Consider the following 14,616-nt stretch of genomic DNA (forward strand, 5'->3'; position numbering starts at 1 on the left):
TTGACACTTGTCGATGGAAGAAGTCTACTAATAGTATCAATCTTCGCCCGATCCACCTCTATACCATCTCTTGAAATCTTATGACCCAAAACGACCCCTTTCGTCATCATAAAGTGACACTTTTCCCAATTCAACATCTATTTCGGTTCAATACACTTTTTTAACATCTTTTCAAAATTTCCCAAACACTGATCGAAAGAATTATCGTAAACCGAAAAATCATCCACAAATACATCCATAGACATCTGTATCGTATCCAGAAAGATGGTCACCCTACAACGCTGAAAAGTGGAAGGAGCGTTACACAACCCAAACGGCATGCAATGATACACAAACGTGCCATACGGACATGTAAAAGTCGTCTTTTCTTGGTCTTTCGGTGCGATTAGAATGTGAAAATAACCTGAAAAACAATCAAGAAAACAATAAACTTGTTGACCTGCAAGACGCTCCAACATTTGATCAATGACCAGCAACGGAAAATGATCATTTCGGTGGCATCATTCAACCTTCGATAATCAATACACACACGCCAACCGGTAACCGTACATGAAGGGATGACCTCATTCTTCTCATTCATAACAATTGTCATACCCCCTTTCTTTGGAACAACTTGAGTTAGACTTACCCATGGAGAATCCGAAATCGGGTAGATCATTCCGGCATCCATCAACTTTAGAACCTCTTTCTTGACAACCTCTTGCGTATTTGGGTTAAGACGCCTTTGGGGTTGAACCACCGGTTTATATTCATCTTCCATCAAAATCTGGTGGGTGCAATAAGCAGGACTAATACCTTGAATATTCGAAAGTCTCCATGCAATTGCCCCCTTATGCAACTTCAACACCTCTCTCAACTTTGACTTTTCTTCTTCCGTCAACTTGGATGAAACAATAACGGTCAAATTCGAACCCTCTTTAATATAAGCATATTCCAAATGTGATTGAAGAACTTTTAATTCCAATGTAGCGGGTTTTTCTACATCTTTCGCACGAATAACCTCACTAACCTCCATAATATCCGCCAAGTAAGAAACGTCATCCAATACCTCTTCCTTCAGCTCTTTATTCACACTCATCCCAACAAGATCGGCTCCATGAATGTAATCAAGACATGTATCAAAACTTGAAATAAAAGAGTTAAGAAAATAAACAGAATGGCATGGACCACTAAAATCATCATGATCACTCGGGTGCTTCATCAACTTAGCTAAATCATAAGTGACATTTTCATCACCAACCCTAAGCGTGATCCTCCCATCATACAAATCAATAAAAGCCTTTGTCGTTCGCAACAGATGACCAAGAATGGTGGGAACCCTTTCGTGGGCCTCCATATCAAGTACCACAAAATCCACCGGGAACAAAAACTTATCCACTTTTATTAGTAAATTCTCAATAATACCCCGTGAATATTTAACCGAACAATCCGCTAACGACAACAACGTGCGAGTCGGTGTATGCTCACCTAACTCCAATTTCTCATACAACAAATATGGCATAAGATTAATACTAGCACCCAAATCCGCCAACGCTTGACTCATCATATCACTTCCAAACATACACGGAATCGAAAACACACCCGGATCCTACAAGTTTTCCAGGACCCGATTCAATACTACCGCCGAACAATCCCCGCTAAGAGGAATAGATGAAACCTCTCCCAACCGATCTTTTCTCTTGAGAAAATCTTTCAAAGTTCCGCATACTTTGGCATGTGTTGGAGAACTTCAATAAAAAAAAGTTTGATCTTCAACTGTTGGAACATATCGAGAAAATTCATGTATTCCCTTGTGTACTTTTGATGCTTGAGACGAGCGGGATACGGGACATGAGCAAGATCATTGATGTGTGGTAGCCGGACTTCAACCGGCTTTTTCTCCACCTCAATAATTGGTGTTTTACCTACCCACCCAGAGCCTCCATCTCGATCTCTTGATCAACCACTTCTTCATCTTCAACTTCAACTCTTTATCTAACTACCTCGGGACCTAAAACCCTTCCGCTACGAGTAGTAATGGCTTTTAATTGAGCGGCCGGATTCGGTTGAGTAGTACCGAAAACTGCCCCTGAGGCCTTTCGTCGAGACGCCGAGCAATATCACCGACGGACCTTTGAAGGTCAAGTAACGATGAAAATTTATTCTTAAAAAGTAGGTTGTTCTCAGCGAACTTCTTCTGTGTAGCTTGATCTCTTTCTAGGATTTGCTTCATCATATATTCTAATCGTCCCATTCCACCACTCGATTCATGCTCATTATTTTGAACATTAGTACCATTAGTATTATTATTATTATTAAAATAATGATCTTGTCCTTTATTATATGCATTTTGAAAACCAAGTGGTGCACCCAACGGACGCCAATTGGAATTATTCTGATTCGGGTTCTTTTAGGTGCTCCAGTTCTGATTGTTGTTGTTGGAATTGTTGGAAAACATGTTCTGAGCAGCAACAAAATCCACCTCTTGATTCATCAATGGGCACTCCAACGTACCATGTCCACCCCTACAAAACCCACACTTATCCACTTTGGTCTTGAGTTCCTTCACCTCTCTACTCAAAGATTCCAAAGCCGCAGCCACACTAGTGTCCAGATTAACCTAGTGCACACGTCGAGCATATGAGGATGTGCTACGGGAGTGGAATTCCCTTGACGCGCCCATTTGGTGTATTCTGATTGAGCAAAACTTTCAAACATCTCATTACACTCGATGACATTCTTTCTATCCATCAGATTTCCTCTCGCAGCCATGTCGAAACGAGCTTGGGTTTCGTAGTTCAGTTCATTATAAAACTTCTTAATGAGAGCCCATGGTGTGAAACCATTTTGTGAACGAGACATCAGATTCTGGAATCGCTCCCAAGCTAGATAATAAGGTTCATCCGGCTCCATGTGAAAGGAGTGGATCTTATCACGAAGTTGAGCTGCCTTAGCCAGTGGGAAGTATTTCTTGATGAATGCTTAACGTAGTGCTTCCCAAGTGGTGAACGTGCCAGGTGGTTGAGTGCCGAGCCAAAGTGATGCCCGTCCTGCAAGTGAAAAAGGAGAAATATGTAAGAAAATATCAACTTCAGTAGCACTTTGTAAATTAAAAGTTTTAAGAACGCGGCAGAGCCGGTTAATGTGTCCTGGTGCATCTTTGTCATCACGCCCATGGAATTGTTTAGCTTGGACGAGAGAGTTCAAGACGTATGACGGAATTTACCGTGAGTTTGGATTGTTGATCTCGGGAATGATGTTGGATGAATGGTTTTCGGTGAAACCATCGAAAGCTTGCGCAGCAACTGTTCTGTTATCGGCCATTTGAACTTCTGGTTGGCTTCTCGGACTTGATGGTGGGGAACTATGTGGTGATGGCTTTGGTGTAGAACCAGATTCTAATGATTGTTTTCCTGCTAATGAACTAGCCTTGGACTTCAACGGAGAAAATCCAAGATTATCCAGTGGTAGTCCTTGCAAACGAAGATATGACATATACCTGAAAAACGCAACAGACCAAGTAAGTAGACTAAAAATAAATTAAAAGAGAAATAAACTAAAATTAAATTAGACTCCTATGACTCAAACGAAAATAAAAACAAATAACACGTATGAAGCAAGTAAGTCTAATCGAAGCTAATAACGCAATCGCCAAGAGTCACCAGCAACGGCGCCCAAAAATTGATGTGCTAAAAGTAGTCAAACAATTTATTAACAAAAAATATGCTAATGTAGACAATAAGTAATACTCTAGACTTTTAAACTCAACTTAAACTACTAACCGACAAGTATACCGGTCGACTCTAGTATAGCTAAGTCCGGATATCGAATCCACGAGACTCTTTAAATTACATAACTAGCTAATTAGACTCGACTAAATGACACGACTATTTAAATATATTGTTATTAAAGGGGGGGGTGTTAACTAATAAATAGTAAACTAACACTTAACCCTAATTATTTATGTTAAAGTACTTTTATAGTGAAATCCTATCTTACAACGCGGAAATCAAAGGCAGCTAAGCAAACTCAATTGACTTAATATTATAAGTTGACAATTCAAACCTAAACGGACTCCTTACAAAGAACTAAATCTACCAATCCTAATCAGCAAAGATCTATCAATAACCTATCACCGTACAGATTTTCTATGATCTTATTCGAATTCAATCATAAACTAGTCAAGAACACACAGTAAATGATTTAACAAAACCCTATCCTATTAAACAATAAACAAGGATAATGTGAAACAATAAACCTAAGCAAATAAAACCAAGTAATCATATGAAACAATTTAATCAAACTCAACAATTTACTTAAAACATAAAATCCATAAAGAAAATAATCCCAATCAAAATTCAACCAAACAAATGTTCATCATGACCTAGGTAGTTTAATGAGTTTAGCCTAGCATCATGTAATCAAAAGCAAATAAAATAATAAAATAAGAAAACATGGTGAAAATAATGAAGAATGGAAAATTAAAGGTGATAAAACCCATAATCTTCACTCTTGAATGTCAAGCTTTTCACCAGATGCTCTCTTGCCTTTAAAACTGCCAAGAATCTCGAATAATAGCTCAAGTAATCTCCAAATTCGTCTGGCGGCTGTAGGGTATTGTTAAGGTTAAGGTTATGGGTGTTTATATACTGAAACAGTGCCCAATACTGAACAAAAACGGCAAACTTTCTGGAAAATCCATGTATAGGCGCCGCGCGGCCAGGTCTGATCCTCTATTGGATGGTATACTAACCTAGAGGTTGAGTAGGGCTCGAACTGTTTTTTTTTCCCAACCGAACTTTTTGGTGAAGCGAGCCAAGTCAGCAACTGGTTTACTAGAGACCCTGACCCTTTTTTTGTATATCTCCAGCCCAGAGTGCCATAATTTACTAAAATTATCTTTTTTTTCTGATCAATCAATCAATAAATTTTATCCAGTGGAATCCCACCAATAGCAAGAAAAAACACTTTTTTAGTTAAAAAAAAGAAGATAAAACCATCTTTTTTTGAACTTTAATTTTTTTTATATGAAACTCATACCGATTAAATTTAGGGTTGTGCAAAGGTGTGAAACCGACCCGACCCGACCCGAGACCAAGATCAACATAGAATCTGGACCGACAACCGGACCTACAAGGTCGTTTAGGGTACCCGTGTATTTCGGGTTTGGTTCTTCGGTTTTCATTGTTTAACCGAGACCAAGTGTGTGAACATAGAAGAAGACTGAACATAGAAGAAGACGATGACGATTAAGAAGATTAGAAAACTTGTGTGTAGCCTTGTATATTGCTCATATGTTTAATTTTCAAGGGTAAAATATAATACCTTAGATCACTATTTTTAAAAAATGAAGAAGACAACATTATTTAAAAAGACTTTCTTGGTATGCGTGTCTTTCATTTCTTTAACCATTATAGTAAACTGCTTTATAATACTTTATTGACACACGTTTTCCTTTTATCTATTTTAATTTATAAAATCATTTGAATTCCATACCAAAATACACATACTATAGTCTACACATACATCTTTCTCACTCTTGAATTTCAAAACTGATCTAACTCTTGAATCTCATAGCCTTGTAGTACATGCACTGGGTTGAGACTTAGGCTCATGTGCTTCAACTATATTGTGTTTTATCTCGCTCTAAATCATGTCGAAATTTGGAGATTATTAGATGTCGGGTCGGTTCTTTTTCTTTCGGTTTCCTTGGGTCCATGCCCGAGGACTGGCCCGAACCCGACTTTGCATATATATGAGAACCGAAGGCCAACCCGAATTAACATATCGGTCTCGTTTTCGGTTAATTTCGGTCCAGTTTTCGGGTAATTTTAGGTAGGACTGATTATTTCACACCCCTAATTAAATTTGTAAACATGAACAATTAGTTCAATCCAAAAACTATTACAAAAACATGAATAGCAAATTTTCTACAAGTTTTGTTTGGTAATGTTCCCAAATGTGAGCCTAGAATGACATAATACCAAACATGACTTATCCTAGCTTGTCTGTTTAGTTGAACCAGATTCATTGGATCAACTATTGAAAATATGAATTTACATATCCAGTTTCTTATAACAAAGCAATTGCGTAAAGTTAAGTAAAGCTCAAATATACTAACCTTAATATTTTCCAACATAACCTTCAACCGATCAAAATCATGACATGAAACTCTCTTATTTTGACATAGGTGCCATCAGGAAAATTTTCAAATCTCCATTTTTAAGCAACCAATGTTACCATCCATGCTCCAGCAACTCCATGTTCGTCCCTGAGACAAAACACACTACCTTAAGCTCATATATATAACACAGTTATGCGATTATTATTGTTTGAAAATATTTCAGCTCCTATATATATTTAACAATTCTGATAAACGCTTTTGTAAGCTAACACAAATACCAACCATTTGTAATTAAATAGTAGATGGTATAACTAGCAAAAGTGAAACTTCAGCACTGCCTATTTGCCTTTACCAACCTTTGACTTTAGACCAGTCAAAGTTCATGACACCATCACAAAAAGTAAACTCAGTGTTCCTCAAACGTTAAGAAATATTCCATATTTCCACTTTTATTTGAAGTACTGCATCTCAGTCCACCATCTTATCCCAAACATTCAAACAATATTCAAATTTCAAACCTAGATTCATTGTGTTTTTTACCCAAACGACTCGGCTAACCCGTTCTCCTGTTAGCTAACTTTTTAATTTGAAGAAAAACGTAATTGTACATGTTAATTGGAATGAACTTGAAATGGGGAAATTTGAAACCAATGATAATTCACATGTAACCTCAACCAATCAATAATTTGTTTTTACAAGAACCATAACCAAAAGACTCAAACTCACTTTTTGATATTTATTAGGGGTACATAAATGTCAAAATGAAAAGTAAAAAAAAAAGGCTATCTAGATCTTGAAGCCTTTTAAATCATAAAAAATAATGCACAGCAATAGCTTCCGACAGTTTAACATATTATTCTATGATAACAAAGAACCGTATCCAAGAATCCAACGTACTATAACATCTATACCCTTCTCCTGAAAACTAAGATATTACCAAAACATGAAAAACTCATATTAAACGCAAATTTAAAGTAAATTTTGGCACAAACCTCAACCTTCACTGGAGTTTCATGAGAGAATGCAACATCTATGGTTGTCACTCTGCATAAATAAATAAAAAAAACGTTAGTTACAACTATAGGTAATCAATGAAGATACGTCTCCAACAAAATAAAGCCCTAAATTTAAAACCCTAGATTACAACAATCAAACATAGACTTCAAAATGGATACAAAATCCTTATAGAAGAACCAAAAACACAAATAAGTTAACAAAAATTGAGAATCTATAATAGAAAGTGAACTGAAATGGATAAACACTAATAGATACCAGAAATCCAACTGAGTAGTATAGAAATAAAACGGTTTAGGGTTTTGAATCTGCAATTCAAAGAGAGAACAAATCAATATAGTTATGATAGAGATTAATAAGGCATGATTGGAATATAAAGAACCTTAAAATTCATTTTTCCGGCACCGCTGCCTCTTGGTTGGTCTTCAACGTAAGCTACGGTTTGAGGTGGGAACTCAAAGCATCCGGTGATTGAAGTGGGAGTGTGAGAGATTCCATATTTCATGTCTTGTTAAAAGCAGAGATTCGAAATTTGAATTTGGGAGATTTGAGATTTCCGTAATTATTCCTCTTTTGAAAACTCTAGTACTGTTTGGGAGAAAAGAATAGGGGAAGCCTTCTCTAGCTAGCTTGTTCAACGATGGAATGTTGACCCGGAAGTTTAAGCTTATTCAATGCTAGTTTGTTTAATATGCTTATGCTCATGTGCTTCAATAGATTGTAACCATATGCTTAAATGATTGTAAAATTCTTAAATTTCAACATGTACACTCTCTTTCTCATCTCTATTATATATAGTAGTAGATATATATAATCAGACAGACGACGAAAGCGTAGTGTCACAGAGCTATCCTCCCAGACTTCGTGTGGCGCCCGAAGGCCAGCCTATCGGTCCGTTCATGATCAAGGTTTGCTGGTTTCGTCATGCCTTGGACTCATCAGGCGAGCAGCAACAGCTCGCAACCAGCGATGCGTTTGTCGTGCAAGCATGACTAGGCATGTACGCCTTCTTTCCAGCTGAGGCCGTGCCCGATAAAGTTCGAGACGAGCCAACAAACCCAAGCGTTTCAACACAAATCAAGCAACTCGATCTTCAAATATTTGGTCTGTGACATTCTCCACCACCATAACCATGCACGTCCTCGTGCATGCACATGTTGTCCCATACCGACGTGCAAGACTAAGACGTTGGTCTTCCCCTATGCCATGCATGTCTGAAGGGCAAGCTCGTCGTCCCATACCAGCTCACATGTCGAAGCCATGCGTTTTGAGAATGATTCACTCTGATAAATGGGACATCCGGTAGTTCAACCAAAATGTGAGTTAGCCGTGTCGGTTAATTATGTCGTCAGATTATATGTCGCCGACGTTCGCCAACCTAGCAGACTTCAAAACAGGTTACGGCTCTGCTAAACCGTAAAACTTTTAACACGAACACGGTGGTCTTCACTTCACTGGACTAGGGCGGAGCTCACGATCCCATACTCGCGGCTTACAAGGACCATTCGATCTTCCCCACCACCATTGCATAACTCATTCTCGACATTTTTAAGCTCTTTCTGGTTGAGTGTACACGTTCCAACGTATCTGAGGTTCGACCTGATATGACACCACTTGTCATGGAGCTATCCTCCCAGACTCCGTGTGACGCCCGAAGGCCAGTCAGTCGGTCCGCTCATGATCAGGGTCTGATGATTTCGTCCTACCTTGGACTCATCAGGCGAGCGGCAACAACTAGTAACCAGCGATGCGTTCGTCGTGCAAGCACGACTAGGCATGTATGCCTTCTTTCCCGCTAAGGCCGTGCCCGATAAAGTCCGGAACGAACCAACAAACCCAAGCATTTCAACACAAATCAAAAATCTCGATCTTCAAATATTTGATCCGAGACATTAGCCTACGGTAGCAAGATAAAAATGAGAAAAGTAGTTATAAACTAGACATTATCAATTACTTACCATACAATACCACCGCCTTCTCTCTCTACCTTGTATATCCGATCCGATGAGAGAGAGAAAAGAAGATCAATAATTTTAGCATCCAGGCAACATCTAAGGTTTTAATCGGATCGGATCCCATATGAAATGGCCACTGAAACAAAACCCAAGATGAAACCCCGCAGCGGAATTCGAGATTCGTCTACACCAAAAACTAAATTCGATTCATCCGTTATCAAGAACAGAGTTGCAACCATCGATTCCAAACATAAAATCGAGGTAAATTCTTCCTTGTCACTTTTCATTTCATGAATTAGATCCAGTGATTGTTAGATTATTCATAACCCTCAATTTGATTCACTTCATCTCACAATCATAAGAATAGAAGAATTTTACAATTGTTTTGGAGAACTGATCATTAAGTTGGATTGATTATCTGTTAGATTCTTCAATTAACCCTCCATTTAGTTTCGTTGGTTTTCGTAATTCAGGCTAAAGGGAAATCAGTTGTGACTTCTTCAAAGACCCAAACAAAAACAACCATAGTTAAAACTAGGGAAAAGAAAGTTTATTCTTTACCTGGGCAGAAGTTCGATGTTCCAGAAGAGGTACGTCAACTGTTCTCGTCTTCATTATTATATAAACCAATTCGATTATTATTGTAGCATTTTCATTTGATTTGCAGCGAGAACCTTTACGGATCTTCTATGAGTCCTTGTCCAAACAGATACCTACTAGTGAAATGGCAGAGTTTTGGTGAGTTCAATTCTTAACCATAGCGTTAATACATTTAGGCTCAACTTTAAATATATGTCGATTTATAACACAGTCATAGCTTATGTATGTGGACAGCTATTTGTTATCAACTGGTGACTGGAAGACGATTTTAATCGCTTTTAGTTTTATACTATCTTATCTTTTATATGATGAAAAATACTTAACCACCTCAACATGATTCCTTTTGAGTATTTGGAATGTTACCAAACCTTGATACGTTGAAGGGCAAGAAGTTGGTTTTCGAAAAGTTTACAGGCACGTATGCGTGAGTGACATAAGTTGAGAGACTTTCATGTACCGTAACTGGTCTAAGAGTGTTTTTCTTTATGTAAAATGAGCAAGCAAATATGTATAACTTTATAATCTACTAGGTTTTTCTTTCTGCTTTTTGTGATTATGAGCATAAAAGGAACTTGTGAATGTGTAGGATGATGGAGCATGGCATGTTGTCACCCGAGAGGGCGAGAAAGGCATTTGAGAAAAAGAAAAGGAAACAGAAGGAGATACGGGTAGGAACACCCGTGAAGTCCCCGCCACCGCCACCAAGTAGAGTGGAAAGTTCAAAGAGGCCGCAACAGGTGTCCTCGCAAAGTAGAGGTGAAAGTTCAAAGAAGCCACAACCCGTACCCGTATCAAAGAATGGGGATGCAAAAGCAAATAAGCGAGTGTTAAACTATAGCTATGATGATGAAGATGATTTGCCATTGAGCCACAAGAGAAGGAACATGTAAAACGTTTAACTCCGTTCCTTCAAATACATCTTTATAGACTTTGTTGGTTTAACTCTGTTCCTTCAAATACATCTTTATAGACTTTGTTGTTTGATTCGACCAAGATAATTAATAATGTTAGTAATAATGATGTATGGTTTAAAACCTTATAATTAGAAAAATATATTCATTTTTAATACACTCATTAATCCGATATCAACGGGCAACTTTTGAATTTTAGAAGAATCATCTGATGTTGGCGTGACCAAACTGTGTGTATAGACGGTAAGTATTCAGATATAATGAGTAACTACGGTATATACCCGCGTAACACGCTACGCGGGTGGAATAACATGTCACTAAACATAATAAATTTATATAACAAATTCAAGCACACAAAACTTCTTCAACTTTCGGATCAAAACGTTAATCATTTACAATGTCTAGATATTAAAAGTTTAAAGTTATAATAAGTTAGTGTACACCAAACCACAAAAAAACATCAACAAAAAGATCTAAACATGTTCTTTCATATTAAACCACCATCAACTTCTTCAAATATTCTAACAAAAAAAACTCATTTTGTTTCACCACCTGAAAATTTAAAAAAACAATATTATCCAAATTAAATATATCATTAAAATAATAACATGTTTAATAATGAAAGTCCGTATTATACACGGATGGAAGTTATAATAAAAGTAAAAAAAATATATCATGTAATACGTAAATTGAGTTATATTATATAATGATTTTTATTTATAACTTTTTTAGTTGTAGCTTATAATAAGATTTTGATATATTTTTGCACTATAATTATAAACTATAATTTGCAAACCAAGTATTGGTGTTTGATTTATTTTAAAACAAAACATTCATACCGATATCATTATACATTTTATGTTTCTAAAAATAAATTTTAGAACAAAATGTTGTCACATATTAAAAAATGTATTTTTATAACGTTGGAAGAATTGGAGACGAAGACTCAAACAATGATGTAAAATTTCAGTATCTTTCAATGGTTAGTAACTCGTATCATACGCGTGAAAATTGTATATAAATATATATATATATATATATATATATATATATAGCGACAATAATAATAATAATAATAATAATAATAATAATAATAATGAATTTATAGTGTAATATTTATCAGAACAAATAATTTTACATTCATTATAAGGTATTATATTGTTGTTTTTATTAAAATAAAATAACATGCAACAACAAATAATGTAAAATGCCAACTTAAAACATCTTTCTAATTTAATCCATGAAGCCAAAAAGATATATCAATAAAAACTACATCATGATATATGAAGTCATAAAGTTTTGTTTATTAAACAATCATCGAAATAGAAAGAAATGTGTTGTAACTTTTTATACTTACAAAGAAGAAAACTAAAATCACTACAAAATCAATTTAATGCATTGTTAATAAGAGAAATAAAGGTACAAATACAATTCACAAACTTATAAACAAATCATAAATCTTTATGTACATCCTTGGAATGAAAGAATGAATTTTGTGATAAGAATTATATAAAGATAGTTAGTCATCATATTATTATTTTATTACTACTATGCTCATAACTATGCATAAATTAAGGATCCGAGAGTTTTATTTTAAGCAACATTTTTTACATAATTAAAATATTTTAATATAATATTGAATTATTAAAAAAACATTAACCTAGAAAGTATTTTGAGATTTAAAAACTTTTAATACGAGTTTTATTTTAAGCATCCATTTTGACATAATTAACATATTATTATAATATAATATTGAATTCAAATTCAATTAGAATCGTGTAACCATTAATTGGTATTTTAATGGAATTTTAAAAAAATCTTGACAGTATTTTGATATTGGAATATTTTTAATGACGGATTTTTAACTTCAAATAGCATTATGTAACCATTAATTTGTATTATAATGAATGTTTAACCTTAAACTGAAAAATATTTTAGGTTAATGTATATATTATAAATTTAATAAAATACAAATGTCATATTTATATAAAAAAGAATCATTTAACATAAATTATGAGACATTAAATTGTTATGTAAATTCAAATACAAAAACACACAAACACTAACAAAGATAAATAAAAAGTTAAAACATTTTTATAACTTATAACATGAGAAAAAAACACATATTAATTAAAAATTAAGCATCTAATTAAATCAACATCCAAAAATTGCAATCTATAAGGAATACTACATACAAGAAGTCCGAGACCTGAAATATTACAAAACATATTAGTAAATATAGGGGTAATAATAGTAATTCGTGTGTTATCATAAAATTGATTGCTAAATAAGTGTGTATATATGTGTGTGTGTGTGTGTGTGTGTTAAAAGGAAAATCAAACCTGAGCTGACCCATTAAAAATATGTATTTAACTCTAAAATTTTTGAAATATAATTTGTTATTATGGAAATGTCAAATCCATTTTAAACTAATTTATTGACTACTTAACAAAAATAGTTTGTAAAAACAATCAAGAATTTAATTTGTTCTTATTTGAATTTCAAAATTTTGACCACAAATTAAAACATAGTAAAATTGTTTAGACAAAGTAAAACAAAATAATATATAAACAATATAAATATAAACGTGAATGAATAACTTAAATGTGGACATTTTGGAAACAAATTATTGTAATTATAAATGATTCAAACATTTAACAAAATAAGTTTATAAACACAATCAAGACTTTAATTTGATCTAACTTGAAATTCCAAAGTTTGATCATAATTATATATTTAATATTTAGGTAATAAAAGTAATATTAACATTCAGTAATATAATAGCCATAAAAATTTGCAACGGAACCTTCATCACAATGTCTTGTGAAAAATAACTTTATGCACATGTATCACCATCAAATATTGTTTTCTTTAAATTATCATAATTTGGAATATTTAGAATTAATGGTTTTAATATTATTGTTATTACTTAAATATTAATATATAAGAATGGCCAAACTTTCGAAATTCATCGTTGATAAGTTGGAAATAAATTAATAAGTTGGGAAACAAAAAAAAAATATATCATACAAAAGTTGAATTAGTTGTAGAGAAATTGTGAATATATAGATGATCTGAACAATTCGAAGAATGCATGGCTGATACGTTGCTTATATAATCATTAAATATTATAAGGTTATTTTTGTTAACTTTCGTTTAAATAAAAATGGGTATAAATGCTAATTAATTTTAAGATCAATGTTATTTTATTTTGAGCTTAAATTAAGGAAGAATTAACATCATTGCTTTATTTAAAATCAATTTCATTATATAATTCTTTTTTTAATTGTATACATTAATCTTGATATTTATGCGTAATTAAAAATTATTCAAATATTAATTAAATGATAATTACATCATTTGGAATTAAAAGTATAACTCTAATACAATTAATATGTTATAAACAAAATGGATTCATATGTTATAAACAACTAGCAAGGAGCCCGCGCGTTGCGGCGGGAACACAACACGTATTTAATCAGTAGGGGTTTGATTCGTTATGGTACTAACTTATTAACATTTGTGATGTAATAATTTCTAGTTAATTATTATCACACCAAAATAAAAACGAAATTTGTATAACACTATCAAAAAAAAAAATAAGCTAATCACAATTATGTTTTTTTAAGTTACCAACATCAATATGTAATATTGATTAAAATAATCTGAGAAACTTTCAATCCTTTGATAAAAAATGCAACGTGCATATATAGTGATAAAAAAATGATATTTTTTGTCCAGTTTACTTATTCTGTCTGTTAAAAATAAGTCTTGTAATAGCCAAAGTTAGGAGTAGGAAATAAGAAATTAATTAAAAATTGAACTATATATCTATAACTACTCATTTCGAATAACATATAACCAAACCGTTAAGAAAACTGACATACGGCTTTATTACAATAATGCAACTTTTTTATATACATTTGTTCAGGTTAAAGTATCAATATGCGAAAAAAATTAAAATTTATTGAGGTTAAACACATGTTCATATCAGCCCTCGCGTTCGTGTCGTGTTCAAGCACATAATTCCGTC

At 33.9% G+C, this 14,616-nt stretch overlaps 1 protein-coding gene across 1 annotated transcript; it reads left to right on the forward strand.

The window, feature by feature from the left end:
- The first annotated feature begins 9,105 nt into the window (after positions 1–9,105).
- Positions 9,106–10,594, forward strand: LOC143582116 (uncharacterized). Its single transcript, XM_077064748.1, has 4 exons — positions 9,106–9,333; positions 9,546–9,662; positions 9,740–9,810; positions 10,259–10,594. The coding sequence occupies exons 1-4, from the start codon at positions 9,202–9,204 to the stop codon at positions 10,560–10,562; spliced, it is 624 nt and encodes a 207-aa protein (XP_076920863.1). The 5' UTR covers positions 9,106–9,201; the 3' UTR covers positions 10,563–10,594.
- Positions 10,595–14,616: the final 4,022 nt, after the last annotated feature.

Source organism: Bidens hawaiensis, unplaced genomic scaffold (genome assembly GCF_021521415.1).
Source record: "Bidens hawaiensis isolate Kalapana, Puna unplaced genomic scaffold, B.hawaiensis_p1.1 tig00031458_1, whole genome shotgun sequence".
NCBI lineage: Eukaryota > Viridiplantae > Streptophyta > Magnoliopsida > Asterales > Asteraceae > Bidens > Bidens hawaiensis.

Excerpts from the sequence above, each read along its gene's own strand:
- LOC143582116 (XM_077064748.1), top strand. The coding sequence starts at position 9,202 with ATGGCCACTGAAACAAAACCCAAGATGAAACCCCGCAGCGGAATTCGA. Across the intron at positions 9,334-9,545 it reads ATTCCAAACATAAAATCGAG|GCTAAAGGGAAATCAGTTGT; the intron begins GTAAATTCTTCC and ends TTCGTAATTCAG. Across the intron at positions 9,811-10,258 it reads AGTGAAATGGCAGAGTTTTG|GATGATGGAGCATGGCATGT; the intron begins GTGAGTTCAATT and ends GTGAATGTGTAG.